At 44.3% G+C, this 20,188-nt stretch overlaps 1 protein-coding gene across 1 annotated transcript in view; it reads left to right on the forward strand.

Moving 5' to 3' along the window:
- Positions 1-1,474: 1,474 nt before the first annotated feature.
- LOC310796421 (DNA nucleotidylexotransferase-like) overlaps positions 1,475-20,188 on the forward strand; it is a gene marked incomplete at both ends in the record, with an annotated part of 53,998 nt that continues 35,284 nt past the window's right edge. Inside the window, 3 exons of the mRNA XM_083658608.1 lie at positions 1,475-1,534; positions 7,157-7,405; positions 8,962-9,045. Of these exons, the coding sequence (XP_083514734.1) occupies positions 1,475-1,534; positions 7,157-7,405; positions 8,962-9,045 (393 nt within the window). The remainder of the gene's footprint in view (positions 1,535-7,156; positions 7,406-8,961; positions 9,046-20,188) is intronic.

A 20,188-nucleotide genomic window follows, 5' to 3' on the forward strand; every position in this document is an offset into this window, starting at 1 on the left:
TCTTTCACATGTGAATAAATCATAATCACATGTGAGATTGCAAGTTTCACATGTGACTTTGACACACATTATACTTTCACATGTGAACGTTTTTATTTCACATGTGAATAAAGCATAATCACATGTGAGATTGCAGGTTTCACATGTGACTTTGACACACATTATATTTTCACATGTGGAATATTTCATTTCACATGTGAGATTGCACGTTTCACATGTGAAAGTGAGTTTTCACATGTGAAATGGAAGATTTCACATGTGAATTACATGTGACTTTTTCGTAAGGGGTTCTATACAAAGTCTCGTCTTTTAGGTGTTATAAACTCAATCCACTTTTCCCAAATCCTCACAAATCTGTCCTTCTTGAGTCTCAGCGAAAACGTAAGTCTTTCCATTACAAATATATCATAAACTATATCCACCCAGTCATTTATTGTTGGTACTTGAGGACGCAGCCACTTTTTGGTTACGCCTTCTTACTGGCAGCCATTAACATTCTAAACAGTAAAGTATCCGTTCTACTCAGCTCAAATGTTTCGTGACCCAGATACATCACTTCACATCGAAATGGAATTTCAACCCTAAAAACAGCTTCCATGGTCCTGTGTATCTCTTGCCAATATTGGGTGAGGGAAGGGCAATCCCAAAATATATGAAAATGATTTGCATTCTCACTTCCACACCGTCGCCAACATCTTGAACCTTGAACCTGATGTCTCTTCTGTAGAGGAGTGATGAAAAAACGCATTATATTTTTCCAACTAAACTCTCTCTAAGTTTGAGAGGCAGTTGTCCTCCATTGTAATTCACAAATTGTTTCCCACTCCTCCACAGTGAGTGTAAAACTATTTTTATACGCATTTTACAAAATGTCTATGGGAAAATAAATGGCGGATGAAAATCTCTGGTACAGTGCTGAAGCAGGAAGTAGGCGGTCACTTTACCTCTCTATCCACCTTATTTTTGAATGCCCCACTGTAAAAAAGAATCGTGGGTACAAGGCCCGGTTTAACGTGACTCATTGTTGCCGCTTGCCATTTCCTTTGTTATACTCTGGCTGCAGACCCGAATTATAAACCGGAAGCTGGAGTCCGTTATTAAAGTTATAAATATAGTCACGTTATAAACAACTACTGTAACTGGAGGTCCGTATGGAAACTCGAAATGTGTGTTACTCGAAATGGTTAAAAGTTAAATCAATTTGGTGACGTTTTACTGCCATGTAACATAGCTAGCTAGCCGCTAACATTAGCCACAGTTAGTAGCCGACTACCCACAATGCATTAGGTTATCCCAGCACCCGAACGACACGGCTGTAGAGCAGAATGGCTCTGCTATAAAAGGGTAAAATCCTCATAGACGTTTTTTTTTCGGGGGCTGGGGGGTTATCTAAATTGGTTACACCGGAAATAGAACCCATAGTTAACGTAAGGCAAAATGGCCACCAAAAATAAGGTGGATACAGTATGTACGTATGTACGTATGTAAGCAGGAGGGCAACAAGCCTGATCCAAAGAAGGCCATCTGTATCCAGGTATTTAAGGGCCTGTGCAACTGTCACCATAAGTCATTAGTACTTTTCTCTTAAGGCGTCAGTAGGAAGTGAACTGCCAGGCCTCAGGAAGGAGCCAAAATATAAGTGACCTACATTTACCGCCTTATGTAGGAGATGGGGCTCTGCAGACATTTTCCTCCCACAACTTGTCTCAAGTGTGGCTCGGGGGGATTTGAATTTCAGATTAGTCAGTGTTTAAATCCTTTAATGCTGTCATTCTGCCCTCATTATCGAAGTGGGAACTGTCACTGCCTTTAGCTAAGCTATTACTGAACATAAAGCGAACTTTAAGAATCCCTCTCCCTGCCTGCTACACCAGGCAGAGGCGAGGGGAGAAGTTCAACGGTCTTTACTGAGCCCAAAACCAAAGTCCAAATCCAAGTCAGAACCAGATGATCCAGGCAACAGTAAGTTCAGTTAAGTTCAGTTAAGTTCTCCTTTATTTATCCCCATGGGGAAATATATCCTCTGCATTTGACCCATCCTCTACTAGGAACCTTCCTAGAACTAGGAGCAGTGGGCAGCTGCAGTGCAGCGCCCGGGGACCAACTCCAGTTCTTTTGCCAGTACCTTGGTCAGGGGCACTGACAGGAGTCTTAACCCTAACATACATGTCTTTGATGGTGGGTGGAAACCGGAGCACCCGGAGAAAACCCACACGAACACGGGGAGAACATGCAAACTCCACACAGAAAGGACCTGGGACGGACCTGGGGTTCGAACCCGGGACCTTCTTGCTGTGAGGCAACAGTGCTGACCACTGAGCCACCGGGCCGTCCCGAGTAGACCGAATCCAGTAGACGGATTATGCCCTACAGGAAAAAGGCTGGACACACTGAACTGGCAAAGACTGACTGACAACACCATACCTCATCTAGCTAAGGATAAGTAGAGACAGGTGTGCTTTGATGGACCGGCAGAACATTGGCTGGTAGATCACGCAGAGGAGGCAGCGACACGGATGATCAGGTAATTGCAGAACAGCTAAAACCAATTATCGCAGTTGAGGGTCTGGATGTTTGGGAACTGGACACAGACACACAGAGCAGAACACAAAGACAGGCGAGGCAAACACAAAATCAACTGAATATGCATAATGAGAAAATCAATGGACCTCGGCTGGACGCCTGGCAGTTATCTGTAATTGCAGAGAGAGAGAGAGTCCAGGAGTGAAGCGAGGAAAGGGGGGGCGACGTCGGGGGATTTTTGCCCCGCGCCCGGACGATTAATGGGTCGGCCCCGGAAGATAATCAGAGGAGTCGAAGTAAGTAGGGGTCTCGCGATTTCTCCGAGATCGGGTCCCCACATGTCACTCAAGCCTTTACTGACTTCTCCGACACATCTCTCTCCCCGCTTCGATGCCCTCCGGGAGGCGCTGTCCTCTCTTCTGATAAGTGACGGTGGCGTGCAGTAAGACGGTCAGGCCACTGGGCGCCACGCTGACGAGGTGTTTAATGTCTCGTGATTAACCTCAGTCAACGGTTTGGACAGGAAGAGTGGTCGCTCGCCGCACTTCCTCCCCCAATTATTGCCCTTTGAGGAGAGAGCGGCCAAATTGATGGCCTGCGAGAGGAGCTCGCTACCCCAACAATTACGCCGGGCGCCGGAATTAAATTGACAATTTGTAATGTTAATCGCCTTAGCACTCCTGCATCCAGGGTAACGCATAATCAGCCCGGCCGGCCAAAGCCCCGAGGAAATCAATTCGTAGAGACTCTCCCTCTCTCTCTATCCTGCCATTTACTCCTCCTTAGATTTTCTCTTGCTCTAAAACCTGTCTTCTCTGACTCTCTTGCACTCTCTCCATCTCACTTCCTCTCCCACACGTCTAGCATTATTTCTCATCAGTGTCCCGCTCTCTCTTCTTCTCGCTGACATCTTACTTGGCAGACATTTCCATTATCTGCAGAGTGGAACCGTTTACCAGAGAAATGTGCCTCATCCTCCTCTGCTGAATCTCACACTCGACGACCAGCCCCTTTTTCCACTATACTCCCGCGCTCAAATTAGACATGACAAGTCAGAGCATATGTTGTGTTCACACAGCGGTCCGTGTCCTCGTCACTCACTGGCGTCGATAACCCTTTGATAACTCAATAAATGACACTGATAAGCATTAGCTGTGACATATCTCATATTTACAATCAGCTCCATAAAGATGATTGAAAAGGGAGGGGGGGATAAAGACCCAAAATGGTGTCCGTAACACTGGCCATCAATTATGATTAGATCATCCTCAGATGAGCCCAACTGGAATGTTCTCCGTTGTTAACCTTTACAATGCTATGTAAGGACTGAGGGGCGCAACCTCTCAGCCTCTCAGCTATTCACCTGATGTAGAAGAGGCAGTCTGGCATGAGAGACTAACAGGAAGTGTAAACACAATCGGAGGTTCCGATTGTGTTTACACTTCCTGCGACTCATAAACCTAGTCTGACTCATATGTGAGTCAAAGTAGGTTTGAGCAGGTAAAACAGCTGGCATTTTGAACAGGACGTCGTGACACTATAGGTTGAGGCCACGTCTCGTCGTAGACGAGCCTGGCTGGGGGCGTGGTCAGGGTGGGGTAAAAACCCCTGTTCTATGCATTCAGCAAAGTTAGAATTTAGCTGATAGCCCAGCCCAGGCAGACATGATCAGGGATTTAACCACCGCAGTAAACGCACATCTGAGCAGACGTCTTGTTCTAGAACCCCCAAACCTGTAGTTTAGAGCCGCAGCACCGTCTTTTGGTGAGTCAGCCCATGAGATATATCGGCGGTTTTACCCCACTCGCGCGCCAGCCGTTTAACATTTTGTGGGCGTTCCCAGACATGCGGACTGTCTCTATGGGTCAAATGGGCGGAGCTACATAAGGTGAAGAGCCCCCCCAATGCTCAGGCCTAACGACGCCCATGCACATACGCATCATAAAATAGGGCGTCCTAATCAAAGAAGTACAGTCGTACTACAGAATGAAAGCACATCATCCACAGCAAACCAGCAGGGGGCAGAACACCTGCAGTGAGACCAGCCTGTGAGCCTGTCTTACCTGCTCTCTCCTATTTCACAGTGCCTGAGCACGAGAGCGGTAAACATGCCTTTCAAATGGAACTTAAGGAAGAGTCATGGGAGTGTGGGAAAACACGGTGGTAAGACAAAGGCTGTTGCCACAGATCTGTCTTTTGGGGTAACGGGCTCCCCTCAGATGCTGCTGCCAAGCCCAGCAACACAGAACCAGCACCTGGGCTTCCAAAAGTCTCTCTTTGACAAACACTCAAATCAGGCTTGGTGCAGAAAAAAGGAGGGCCTGACTCTTGTACAGAAAAAGGGGGCATATGTCCGTGACCTTATAGTGTCTGTAGCATATTATCATCATCATCATCATCTGTAGATCCAGAATAGTTCACGTTTCAAAAGAGGTTTGTCTCCCTCCCTCCCTCCCTCCCTCCCTCCCTCTCTCTCTCCCTCCCTCCCTCCCTCCCTCCCTCTCTCTCTCCCTCCCTCCCTCCCTCCCTCCCTCCCTCTCTCTCTCCCTCCCTCCCTCCCTCCCTCCGTGGGAGTTGGACATGTTGAGTTCCAATAGAACCGAGAGACGTAACATTGTGGTTCATAAGATTGAAGTGGTTTGATCTGGATCTACACACTTATGTCACCTCAAGGGCCTCAATGAGGAAATGGACATTGGCCCCTTTTTGTGACTCCCTTAACCCACGACTTGCTACTATTATATTCTGTGTATTACTTGTATTTTGTATTCTTTGTATTTTCTTTTGATCTCTGTCTCTGGCTGAGAATATTTCACCTTGTGAAATTGGTCAAATTCTTCCGGGTCGTGTTAACACTTCCGGCGGTCACGGCGCCAAATATGAAAGAACGTCATGAAGAAGAGAGTTGTTTTTGTAGCGGACAGCGCAGGGTGTAAAACAAAGAACGTAGCCTACTACTTTGAGGTACAGCAGATGTTTTCGGTACACAGCAAGCAAGCAGAGTATCCACTGTTAGCCAGGTCAGATAACGTTATCGTCGACAATGATGAGCACTTTCTTGTAAAACATACTGTACCTGGACTCCAACAAAGAAAGCTTCAGATAGTTTTCTCTCCTCCGAGCGCTCGAGCCACTTACGTCTATAAGACCCGCAGACATTAACGTAATTCCCTGGAATGCGAGAATTAACGAGCCAGTTACATGGCGTTGCATTCTTAGACATTGCCGTTTGCTTTTATTTGGTATGTTACATACAATTGGCTAAATTATTAGTTAATTCAGAGTTAGATGATATTGGAGCAGCCAGCCATTTTATTTTTCTCTTTTTTTTTGCCGGAAGCCGTCACACGACCACACAACCAGGTCAAATGGGCGTGGCTACATAAGGTGAATAGGACAAATAGAGATGTTTTAAGGAACGTATGTATGTACAGTATATGTGGATATGGATGTTTCGTGTCGAAGCCAAGTTTGTCACATGATTAGAGACTCGGCTCACGTGATCATATCATGTGACCGTATCATGTGTATATTTAAGATGGCGTCGTGCTTTTGTCATTTTTAGTCTGATGAAGAGCAGTGGTCCATGAAATGTCACCTTGGCGTAATGAAGAAGTGAACATTGGAGCCGCCCTGCAGGGTGTGTGTTTATTTGACAGTCCCGTGAGACGCCACTCTATTTGTCCACATTAAATTCAGGTGTCAGGTGTGGACACTGCTGGGACGTTCTCTGCCCCATGGGGAAGCCACAAATGGAAACCTTAGAGCGAAACTGTCTGTTGAACAGCAGTGAGTGTGTGTGTGTGTGTGTGTGTGTGTGTGTGTGTGTGTGTGTGTGTGTGTGTGTGTGTGTGTGGGTGTGTTTCATTTCCTTTTTTTATATATATATATATCATTACAATGAGTCTAGAAAAAAACACATCTTTTTCTTTCACTTTCTTTGTTTATTTGACCGGGACAGCAGACAATATAACATACTGCACCAGACTATTCGCCAGAGGCTAGTTTCATTCTGTACTCCCTGGGCAGGAATCATCAGCACATTAAAATACAATAATACAAAGCACAATAAACTACAACACTATATGATAAATTCTAAAAACACAAGTGTCATCCATATGCTACACAACAGAATCAGTGCGGAATAAGAAACTCACACGATATTTGATTTACTAGGTAAATCTCATGGTTGACTGAGCACGTCTCTGCATCTCTTAATGCGCACAGAATTGGGTGTTGTACGCCCCACCAAAGAGCTACAGTGTGTGCAGTTTTGGTGGAGTTGCTTGTAGCCAGAAATAGCCACTGCTCTGATTGGCTGGCAGTATTCGAGGATCTGCCCCTCTCCTCCCCCCTGCCCCAAAAGTTAGATGACCCCCCCAGTACAGTCATCTTTCTTCATAAATGTTGCTTTTTCACCATCAACAAGGAAAACGTCCAAACATAAAAACTCCTTGAAAAACATTATGATTATTAGTCTCCAAAGACTTCCACTCCACCTCCACTTCCACCTTACTGTGATTTCTATTTTTACAGGTTGCTATATTGTCTTCTCTCTCTCTCTCTCCCTCTCTCTCTCTCTCTCTCTCTCTCTCTCTCTCTCTCTCTCTCTCTCTCTCTCTCTCTCCACCAGGGCATTCTGCTGTACTGTGACTACCAGGCCTCCACCTTTGATATGGACAAGCTGCCCTGCCACAGGTTCGAGGCCATGGACCACTTCCCAAAGTGCTTCCTGATCTTGCGGCTGGAGGGCAGCCACGTGGAGGGGGGAGTCCAGAGGCGCGAGGGGGACACCAGGGACTGGAGGGCGGTGCGCGTGGACATAGTGTCCCCACCTATGGATCGCTTCGCCTTCGCTCTCCTGGGCTGGACCGGATCCAGGGTACGAGGGCTGATATACAGTAGATACGGGGTTACAGTGAGGTGTAGCTGCAGCACGGAATGCATTAAGACACCAATTAAAGGTACTCGTCTCGTCACTGTATTAAGTAGATTTGTCAGGTAAGATTTGTAAGATGACACTTTAATGATCGCCGTGGGGAAATGGGGTTGTTGCAGTAGGAAAGCGATAGGATGCAAGAAAGAAAAAGCCAGAATATAATTGAGAATATGGCAAATGGTAGATATTAAACTTAATTTAACTCACGATTCCAATGTGTCAAGAATATGTGCAGTGTAAATGTATGCATAGAAAGTATGACAAAACTAGGTATGGCAGGAAGAGACTGAAAGCAAAGGAAAAAATACATGCAGTATGAAACAAGTGAGACATAACACCGATCTATATATATAAATGAATTATCTTTGAGTTTAAAAGCATGCATTAAAAAAAACTATCTCAGTGCTGTTTCCACTTTTATTAATAAACAGATGGCAGGGAGCTTTAATTCGTAAATGAAACATTTTCCAGTGATCAGGTGATCAGTGAACTCAATAACTATTATTGGGTGATAATTAGTTGAAGCTGAAACATTTTTGAACTCAGCCTTACTCTTTCAACAGTGACAAAATGGAATGACTGAGGAGGAACTAAAGAGCTATGTTTTTATTTTATTTTTTATTTTTAATTTTTTATAGAACAATAAACGAACAAGACAAACATGCTCAGAGTGACACAGGAAAAGAAAAAGGAAGAAAAAAAACCCATACATCATTGACATTAAGGCATTGTAACGTGGTGCTACCAGCTACATAAGGTGCTTATGTGCTTGTGAGAGATATTGCACATAGGATTCCACCCAAGGGCCCCACAGGAAACCAACCAGGCAAACTGTCCATCACCCCCAACCTTAGTCACTGCTCACTAGTCATTTTTAACCTCATCAAAGTAGGCCAGAAACGCGTCCCAAATAGTTAAGAACCTTCTAAGCGAGTTGGTTCTCAGGAACCTGAGTCTCTCCATCTGTATAACAGAGACCATGTCCATCAGCCATACTTGAAAAGAAAGTGAAGAGGAGGACTTCCATTCCTTCAGAATGAGTCTTTTGGCGACAGTTAGGGTCCCCAGTGTCAGAGATTGTTGCACAGCGGTAGGGAAGTTCAGAGAGGACTCCGCGCAGCCGAAGATGGCGAGATACTAAAGAGCTATGTATAAATATGTAAATTTAAGATATGAAAGACAAGTTCAAGGTCAAGATAGATTTTTATTGTCAGGGAAATCTGATTTGCAGTCGGGTTAAAAAGTGACGGGCATCTTCGACAATTAAAGCACGCCGCCCACCTACCATGAAGATCAATAGGAGCGCCGTAATATACAGGTGTACAATAACATGGAAAAATATCAGCAATATCTAATATCAAAAAAGCTTTCTGGCTTCTGACATAAGAATAAAGTGCACCCACGAAGAGAGGGCCACTATTTCCTTTCAGTGCCACGAACACAGACGAGTTAAACAGAGATTTGGTTTCAGACTTATCGATTGTGTCCCTCCTCCGCAGCAGTTTGAGAGAGACCTGAGGAGGTTCGCTCGGCTGGAGAGGCGCATGCTGCTGGACAACCACGCCCTGTACGACAAAACCAAGGTACTCAGTCAGTGCATCTTTAGATTCACCACCACCACCACTAGAACGGAATTATTACTCGTTTGACTGGTAAAAGTGCAAAACGAAAAGCTTTACCATTACCTAGAGATTGAGCAGTCCTGATAGAGTGAGAAGAGGCAAGGTGGTATCCAGTGTTGGGCAAGTTACTTTTAATTAGTAACTTAGTTACAGTTACTAGTTACTGCTCTGAAAAGTAACTCAGTTACTTTAAGTTACTCGTTACTGTCCAGGTAACTTAGTTACTAGGAAAGTAACTTTTGAGTTACTTTTTTTTTTAACTCTCAATTCTCTTATTAATGCACACACATTATTTTGGGGTTGCTGTAGCACAGTGTGGGACAAGACAACATTGAGGCATATTTATTATTGCCTTCAAAAAGTAGCCAGTACACTTTTGGCACTGTATAATTAACAACTGTATCAGTAGTCTATAATATCCTGGCTGAACAACATAAACACTGTGGTTACCGTTTGTAACAGCGGAGTGACAGTGAGCAGCAGAGCCCAGCACTGCCTGCAGATAGGGACAGAGCAGAGCCCCAAAGCAGCCGCTCATTGCGGCTGCCTTTAATAGCAGTTCATCTCCAAATGGCAGCAGACTTGCAGGCATTTTTTCCCCATTTCATGACCAAACAACGTGAAACACACCGTGAACACCCTCCAACGCGAGGGGAATCTGTAAGTGAGAGACGAGTGCTGTGCTTGCCTGGGTGCAGCAGGGCACTGGTGACAGACAGCCTGAGAGAAGCGAGGAGTAGAGGGCTCCATGCTGCTGACTCGCCGAGCGGTGTGAAGTGAACACCGTTACCGTACACAACACAGCTCGCGCAAAATGACCCGTTTCACTATCAGAATTTGGTCTAGTAACATTAGAAAGTATAGAAGTGCCGCACGATTAGCCTACTTCCTCATCAGACCGCCGTCAGACTCGCATTTTCCTCTCTACCCTCGCTGCTGTAGGTCCCGCACAGAATCGTGGAGTAACGAGTAACGAGCCTGTTTAAACCGCAATAATTGTAAGTACGTTACGTTACTGATGAAGTAATTCGTTACAGTACTCGTTACTGCAAAAAGTAACTTAGTTACTGTAACGCGTTACTTAATAACGCGTTAGTCCCAACACTGGTGGTATCTGGGGTTTGTTTTATAGCTTCGTAATTTCTTTAATTTTGAGTTTGAAAACCGTTTGAACGTCAATACCCAGAAATTGTGATGAAACTACTACATACAGCACACTCGTGTTTTTTCAACCCTGTGTGATGCTTTATACCAAAAGATAGCAAAGGGATGAGAGAGAGAAATATCTCATGCTTTCTCTGGATGGAGCGCTCACTCCTCGCAGATTATATTTCACTCCTCTGCGTCTCGATTTGCCACTTCCTGTGCACGGAGTTTTCCCACCAGTGTCTATTCCCGACACCAGGAATTCATTTGGGAAGAGCTGCAGCATCTCAATGAGCGGAGATCACGGGATGCTGTTCTCTTTTGCGGCCCACCGATCTGTGATTTAGGCCGACAGGACGCGTGTACTGCAGCGGACTGGTTACGCGCACGTATTTTGATTTCATGCCATATGTGCTAGGGAGCTGTTCATTCAGGACAAGTGCTGAATGTGAAGCGCCTGCCTGTGACCTGAACACATACAGTACATACATCTCAAATATACTAATACAGAGGTTCTCAAATGCTTTTCAGCCAAGGGCCGCTGTAAGGAATTTAGATAGAAATATGGATTTTGATATCACTATTGATTCAATAAGTTAATATCAAAACCCCGGGGCACCACCACGTTCATCAGTAATTTATATTACTTTAATAAGCAATTTATATTACTTTAATAAGTAATCTATTACCCCTGCCGTCGGTCACAGGAATCAGAATCAGTTCTAAAGGAAGGGAGATCTTTAATCGACTGATATTATTATAACAAGCAAAGAACAAGTTTTAACTTCAAAACAGAATGCGTTTATTTAATCCACCAAATAGTAAAATCACAGTATTATGCATAACACCTTGTTCGATTGAGAGGTAAGGAGGAAGTAGGAGAAAAGTGAAAGAAAGGAAATAAGGTATTCAAAGAAAGCCTAGTTTAAACCTAACCTAATTAAATACATATTCTAATTCAATAGGTGAGTATTCTAAGTTACTCTATCTTCACAGCACTCTCACAATAAGCAGAAAAACGTGTGGTCACTTTGCCTGTCTGAGAGTCGAGGGTTCTCTCCCTCTGTTCGTCTGTGGGAGAACGGCCTTCCTGGCTCGGCTGGGATCCCACCGGAAGGCAGGAGCTGCCATGGCAACGAAGGGTGGCCGTGTCTGCTCTTGGACGGGCAGGCGAGGGGTCTCAAAACCGGCTGGTTGTTGGTTCAATTGTCTTTATCTCATCCCGTTGAGAAAGGGGGATCGCCTTATATTTAGTTCGATAAGCTCCAGACTATTGCTTGCTGCCGTTTGTCGAGTCAATACTGTTTGAATGGAGCTTGGTTGTCCACATGCCTGTTCTCGGGAAGCGGTCTCATGGTCATGGGACCTGACACGGCTTTCCTCCGTCAGGGCCAAGGGATCCAAAAATCATATTAGTGGGTTGGTTATCAAACCCAAAAAGCTCCTCAAATCAGACGCTTAATGTCCATCAGTGTTCTGTTGCTCTGCTGTCAAGTGACTGACTGCATATAAAATTGGCCAGACTATCACGCCTCTCGACTGGGTGGTAGTCATATCATCGCCTTCAAAAGCATGGCATCTTTTGAGGCCTAAAAGTAAGGACTACATCTTGAATTCTTGAGTTCTAAAAAGTCCTTGTTGTTGAAGTTCTTCTTTCGTCTGCACAAGTCTGTTAGAGAGCAGCCAGCCACACTTTTTACTTCCTCCTGTCAGGAGCAAAGGGGCAGGGAGACGCCCCTTTCAACATGGCCCTGCCTCCTATTGCATTCAGATAAGGGTATGGGTTTAGAACTCAACTAAACTATGTATTTCTCTTACAAGCATATTTATATTTCTTGACATCACTCTTGGTGTGATAAAACAAAATATAGATGGAAATGAGAGATGAACAGATAAGATAGCAAAGTAGATATAGACAAGCATTGGTCTTGTTACACAGGGATGGAGTCAGGCTGGCCGAGAGATTTATGACTGTGTTTTCCCAGAGACAAGCCCAGATGGGGAAGAGCTTCTGCTCTCTTTTCCCTTAAAACTTATAACACGATTCAAACATCTCGTCAAATGACCTCATGGCCATGGCACATTCACAATTACATCCCACATATTATTCTGATTATTTTGAAATCAAACATGTGTGGTGTATCTTTATATTTAAGGAACAAACCAAAACTATTTCTGGAACACGTATCTTTACCAAATCCTATATATGTGTACACAACACAAACATATCTAATAAAACCATGGGTTAATTAAATCACTTATCTTGGGTGAATTAAAAAGAGTTACCCTAGATTCGATAACATGTCAACACTGTTAGATCTACGGTAACAAATTAAATGATTGTCACACACACATTAACACATTATACATATACATTCCTTCTCGAGAAGTATGTAATACTAATTAACTTGACAAAGTATAGAATCATGAGGTTTGTTAATTCCATTTTGCCACACACAAAAAGACTCGTGGTCTTTTTGTGAATGTCTGCTGGCTCTTCTTAAAAAGGAATGTGAAGTGGTTTATAGCCTTTGACCCCCCACTTCCATTCGATGACCTTTGGTTTAAGGAGGAAGATGGGACCAAATAATACATTTACAAAGCATTATTAAACATACCCATGATTTATATAGATCAATGTGGGTTGCGATTCGGAGAATATTGATACCAAACACTCCATGAGTTGTACGTACAGTACACAAGTTCCTAAACTGTTTGCTGCCAGACTCAATGCCTGGGCATGACTGTTTTTCTTCAAGAGTCCTGTCCCGGGGTCCCGTCCGTGTGACCTGTGAACTAAATCTCCACCAACCGGACAGAACGGACATTGACGAAACACACTGTCAGCAGTTAGAAATCACTCCTTTGGTATTTCCAGACAGGCTGGCATCTTGGGCCCTTTTCGGCTCCCCCCCCCCCCCCAGATGCAAGGGCCAGAGGTCAATTCCTGTGACCTCTGGAGAGGAGAGATCTGTACATTAAATATTCAATATTTAATGAACGCCACCAGACGATTTTCGCTACACCGCTTACAAGATAGAAAATATACCGGGCACCCCCTCATTCTGATTTGTGATTTTGGGCTAAGCTTAATTGTTTCCACGGTAACGTGCTTGACTTTTAAATTGATAGGTTTGTCAGATTAGAATGTAATCCATGAACCATTTTAGAAGCTTAATTGTTTCCACGGTAACGTGCTTGACTTTTAAATTGATAGGTTTGTCAGATTAGAATGTAATCCATGAACCATTTTAGAAGCTTAATTGTTTCCACGGTAACGTGCTTGACTTTTAAATTGATAGGTTTGTTAGATTAGAATGTAATCCATGAACTATTTTAGAAGCTTAATTTTTTCCACGGTAACGTGCTTGACTTTTAAATTGATAGGTTTGTTAGATTAGAATGTAATCCATGAACTATTTTAGAAGCTTAATTGTTTCCACGGTAACGTGCTTGACTTTTAAATTGATAGGTTTGTCAGATTAGAATGTAATCCATGAACCATTTTAGAAGCTTAATTGTTTCCACGGTAACGTGCTTGACTTTTAAATTGATAGGTTTGTTAGATTAGAATGTAATCCATGAACCATTTTAGATTTAAAGCATAACATATTTTCGTTGAACTATGAGGGTTTTGCAAAAAAAAAACCTTTTCACGGACCCCCTTGCAAAGTACCACGGACCACTGGGGGGACCCCCATTTGAGAACCACTGTACTAATAAGCCCAAATTTATTCTGAGGACAGAAACAACGAGTGAACCCCCTAATCGCAAGTTCCTCTTCAGTTGATCGTTTCGTAAGAACGCCCTTTCCTCAGAGGGAGAGATCGTCAGGCAGATGGACAGATAGAGACAAACGGAGAGAGAGACCCACATGGAAAGAATCTATATGTACCCTATATGTTTTAATATAGGGCCACATATAGTTTTCCCATATATGGTGCATACATAAAATTGGCCGTTTTCCTATATTATATGTACATATATGTACCTATATGTATAGGTACATATATGTACCTATATGTACATATAATATAGGAAATCGGCCAATTTTATGTATGCACCATATATGGGAAACCTATATGTACATATATGTACCTATATGTAGGATTAAAAAAAAAAAAAAAATAGCAGCGCACACGGGATTCGAACCCCGTTCTCCAAGGTTCAAGCCGTGCGCTCTAGTGCTGAGCTATACATTTTCTTATACTAACCAGAGAGCCGGGCACATTATATACTCTCTTGCACACAACGTAGACCACAATTGTCAGCGATCGGGAAGTTATTTTATGTGATGCGTACGATCGTAACAGACTAAAATGATGTTGTGTGTGTGTGTGTGCATCTATAGTCTGTAGGCTGTACGGCTTCAGAGGTTAACTTCATTTAACACCAGAGACTCAGGAGGTAGGCCTACACAGAGCCTCGTATAGTCTGTTACAATAACATAGTGTGCCCAGAGCACCTCGTTCCGCACTTGGTGCAGACCGGTGCAGACTTGCTTTGGTCTAGTCAGTCACAGCTAGTAAGTACTTGCGCATGCTCGTTGCTGCAGGAACTGAATTCATTATTTTATAGTATTGCGCTAAACTATTAACCATAGTTGTGTCCTGGAAGCTTTTTGCTGGCACCACATAGCCTATAGTCCCATATTTATGATATTTCATGTGACATAAAATGCGTTGAAATGTAGTTTTCGTGTAGATCAGATTTCAACTCTCAGTTACCCAATAAAAGACAATAAAATGCCAATTCACACACTATCAATATTGTCTCTATTCCAAACTACAACAAATGTTTTAACAATATGATGAACCAAATTGTGTTTTTTTTACACGTTTACGTTGTAACCGCATTTTAGCCGGTTGAAAAGAGGGTGAAATTAGGTCTTAGACGTTCAAACCCAATATCACACAGATTTAAACTAAAAATCAACGTTGAAAAAACGTTTTGTGCTCGCTGGGTATATATGGATTATGACACAGTGTATACAAACAGATTTGTAAATGACCTATATAGGAGGCATATACCTTGTATTGTGTACATATATGGCCTATATGTGGATATAAAGAAGTGAGACCTATATGACCTGTATTATGAACATATAGGGCCTTTATGTGTATATAAAGAAGCTATATAGGAGACATATATGCCCTGTATGTGCACATATAGTACCTATATGTGGATATAAAGAAGCTATAGGAGACCTATATGCCCGGTATATGCACTTATATGCACCTGAATCTGGCCTATATGCAACCTATATGCGGCATAAATGTGGCCTATATGCGCATATATGCACCTAAATCTGGCCTATATGCAACCTATATGCGGCATATATATGGCCTATATGCTCCTATATATGCGCATATATGCACCTAAATCTGCCCTATATGCAACCTATATGCGGCATATATATGGCCTATATGCTCCTATATGCGCATATATGCACCTAAATCTGGCCTATATGCAACCTATATGCGGCATATATATGGCCTATATGCTCCTATATGCGCATATATGCACCTAAATCTGGCCTATATGCAACCTATATGCGGCATATATATGGCCTATATGCTCCTATATGCGCATATATGCACCTAAATCTGGCCTATATGCAACCTATATGCGGCATATATATGGCCTATATGCTCCTATATGCGCATATATGCACCTAAATCTGGCCTATATGCAACCTATATGCGGCATATATATGGCCTATATGCTCATATATGCTGCATATAGGTTGCATATAGGTTGCATATAGTTGCATATATGTTCATATAGATTCTTTCCATGTGGGGAGAGAGAGAGAGAGAGAGAGAGAGAGAGAGGGGCAGAATGCACCGGTGCCGAGGCAATCTGATCAGTGCTTTTTTGTACAGAGTGTAAGTGGGCTTTGCTACAGTACAAAGTCTAGCCTAAAGGGGTGTGCTTATGAATCTGGATAGTGAATTACTGCTTAAGCCCCGGTCCTAAAAAGTGATTGGGGGGGATTAGGCCAGCATGTTTGGAACGCCCCAGCAGGGAAAACTTAGACAAATTATCTCATATGATTCCATGCAATATGCGTTTGCACTCTGAGTGGAAGCTGATATGGGTGCGAGAAACAACCTTTTTAAAGATAGCATACTGCTTACAGAGGTGGGCAGCGATGGCAGGCTAATACAGTGCTTGATTAAACACATGTACAGTGTATACAGCAGCACATCAGAGCGAGCTGAGTGAATAAAATCCATCTGTTTCACTATATGAAGGGCACAAGCTTGTTAAAGTGAAGTTAATTACTTAGGGAAGCGCCGACATTTCCAAATGAAATAAATTGCATCTCAGCGTTCCCCTACACATAGGTATAAAATGCATATGATAAAGGCCACAAAAATCAATTCACACCACATCTCGTTACATTTAATAACCAATTAACTTCTTCTTTCGCCCACACTGCTAGAGTTAATTAGGTTTGCTCTCGCAACACCTTGTGTTAGTTTGAAATAATACACCTTATTGGCCTGTCTTCAGGAGATAATACTGTACGTAGGCGCGGTGAGTTCATCTAGACGGGAGGTATTTTGGTCGGTGAAGTGAGAGGTGTTTTGATTATTCTGTTCTGACATTTTTCTCTTTTGAAATGTGTTGATTGAACATTGCAGGCTGCTTTGTGGTTTTTATAGTCAGTCCGAGTGGTTCAGAGTTTTAATCTTGTACGTCACTTGAAACTTGTACGTCACTTCCGCGTCCAGAATCACGCGTCATTCTGACGGGTTTTGCCTGGAATAAACTGCAGAGGTCTCAGTGCAGGAAAACATGAAGACAAGGGTAAACGCCTGCCCATCTGCATTATATAGCCGACATTATAATGATACAAAGCGGATTGAAAATGGGCAAAACCTTCCTTTTAACTCAACTCAACTCTCAATAACTGCCAAACTAAACGGACGTTTGCAAAACTGTTTACAGTTTTCGGACATGTGCGAGATTCTGTGCAAAATTAATCAGCATTGTTTTTCAGTGGAGTTGTCCTTTAAGAAAGTGAGATATGGAAACATGGCTGTTTGGGGAAAAAAACAACACGCGCACACACACACACACACACACACACACAAACACACACACGATTGCCTTGGCGTAAAGAAAGAAAGATTGACACGGCTCTTCTGTCTGAAGGATTCAATTGATTCAGCAGGGAAGACGTTTATAGTGCGGACAAGATGGGGGGGGAGCCATCAATCTCTGTGACAGGCGTGGTCGTGGAGCCTGTGTTGATCTTATACCGCCAACCATCCACTGCGTCCTGCATGGCGTCCCGGGCTCATCTCCATGCGCGGGGCAGGGCGATGGAGGCCCCTCGGAGCGGAGGACACGGGTGTTGTCGGCGTATCGACAGGGGAGACACCCTGTCACCGCAGCATCCCCGTCACCACGCCTCCCTCGGGGGGGGACACGGGACAGGGGTCACCGTCCCGGGAACACCAGGGTGGCAGCTCCCTGACAGATATTATACACGAGCAGCCCCACTCAGCTGGCGTTTATTCAAAAATGCAAGAGGCCGAGGCAGGCTTTGCTGACAGTGCAGCCATGCGTGCCCCGCGGTGGACAGGGGAAAATCAAACACACACACACACACACCTACACACACACACGCACGCACGCACGCACGCACGCACGCACGCACGCACACACACACACACACACACACGTGTGTTTGTCGGAGTTTGATGAAGGCGCTCTTCAAGTGCTGTGAGGAGCAAAAACAAAGGAGATAAGATGTTTACGGCCAGCGGATTATGTAGAACGATGAGGACGAGCAAATGAGGAGAGAGATATATTCCATCAGCGCAGCCTCGCCGATAACTATCCAATATACAGTGATTTACAGTAGATTGTTGGAGCTTTAAATATGGGGTGAAACTGCCCTCTGAGCAAACTATTTACGCCCCGGACGACACACGCACGCACGCACAGTCGCGCACACTTAGTCACTTTCGCAGCGCCATTACTTTCCGGCGCTGTAGTTTCAAGGTCGGCAGATAGCTTAGCCGCGTAGCCGCGTACGTTCAGACAGAGTCGCTCAACGGCGTGACCCGTTTTTCATTCCCCGGTCCACATCGCAGCCGTAATTAACGTAATGAAGATCAATTAACTGTCCCGGTGTGTCTGTGTGTCTGTGTGTCTGTGCACTAGCTGAAGAACGCTGACTATTCCCTCTGTTCTCTCTCTCTCTCTCTCTCTCTCTCTGCGCGTCGCTCTAGGCAGGAAGCAGGAAGGGGGGGAGCGGGGACCGGCTGCCGGCAACTCATTAATTGGTGGGACGTACTGTATGGCTGTAGGGCGGCGCGATAATGACACTTTCATCTTTCTCTCTCTCCCCGGCCGTTCTAATTGGCCGGTGGTTTTTGGAGACGGTCAGCGCTTCCTCGTTGGACTGGTGTCAGAGGAAACCAGGGAGCGACGAGCACGGCGGGCGTGACGAGCACGGCGGGCGTCTGATTAAACGCCGAGACATCACAACCAGAGAGACCAGAAGCGGTCATTTAGAGGACTTTAATCCTGTCGTGTGGGGGCTTCAAAGAGGCCTCTCGACGGATACAAGCTGGTCTCTGTCTTATTATAAAATGCTTAAAAAAAGATTAGAGCGACTAAACTCAGGCTAATGATCTCCTCGCAATTAAGGACAGGCTCTGGGGGAGTTGCTGCGTGGGGGAACGGGGGGATTGAGAGCTGTCGTAGAGAGAGACACAGTGACTTAGGGGCTTGTGGTTGAACTTCAGGCAGGCGAGGAGAACAATGTCCTTCCAACTCGGGTGGCAGCAGCAACGATCCACCTCAGACGCTTGGAAATGTCATGAGTCCTGGCCCTCTTCCACGAGGTGGTGCGGTGGTTTGTTAGGAGCATAATCCATCAAGAAATCACCGACTACAGAAAATCAGCCCAAAATGCTAAATTGTTTGGGTATGAGGAGATGGATGGTGGCTGCATGTGGCAGCACTCCCTCATGTTCGGCAAGAATGACAGAACCGACAGAACCGAGGGCAAACGTGGAACCAAGATGAGGTGAAATACTGTTACCTCATCTTTCCCAAATCCTTGAAGGAACGCACGCGAATAGGCACGATCATTATCTTCCTTAGCTAAAGTTATTCACCTTATGTTCACACCTTACAGTGGGCCAAATTCTTCCGCGTCCTTTTAACACTTCCGGCGGTCACGGCGCAAAATAAGAGAGTTGTTTTTGGAGCCGACAGTGCAGTGGATAAAATAAAGAACGTAGCCTACTACTTTGAGCTCGGTACACAGCAAGCAAGCGTGTATCCACTGTTAGCCAGGTCAGATAACGTTATCGTCGACAATGACGAGCACTTTCTTGTAAAACATACCTGGACTCCAACAAAGAAAGCTTCAGATAGTTTTCTCTCCTCCGAGTTGCGTTCGAGCCACTAACGTCAATAAAGACCCGCAGACGTTAACGTAATTCCCTGGAATGCGAGACTTAACGAGCCAGTTACATGGCGTTGCATTCTTAGACATTGCTGTTTGCTTTTATTTGGTATGTTACATACAATTGGCTAAATTATTAGTTAATTCAGAGTTAGATGATATTGGAGCAGCCAGCCATTTTATTTTATTTTATTTTTAGCCGGAAGTTTTGATACGGCCACACAACCGGGTCAAATGGGTGTGGCTACATAAGGTGAATAGGGGCCGGAATCAGATTTCTTTTGACTTCCAACATCTCTATGGTTACCAAACCTCTATCCAAAAAAACAAGCTACTTGTGAGTCCTTGTGACATCAGTTTATAGCCCTGGGGCCGGTTGCACCAACTGGTCTTAACTATGCCTGGTCGTAACTCCTACGTCGGTCTTAGTTAAGACCATGGATTTACGCCTGTTGCACCAACAGGGCTTACGTCTGGTCTTAACTATGCTGGTCGTAGCAATGCGCGTCCATGTGAATTGCC

This window comes from Poromitra crassiceps (assembly GCF_964638095.1).
Source record: "Poromitra crassiceps genome assembly, chromosome: 22".
Taxonomy (NCBI): Eukaryota; Metazoa; Chordata; class Actinopteri; order Beryciformes; family Melamphaidae; genus Poromitra; species Poromitra crassiceps.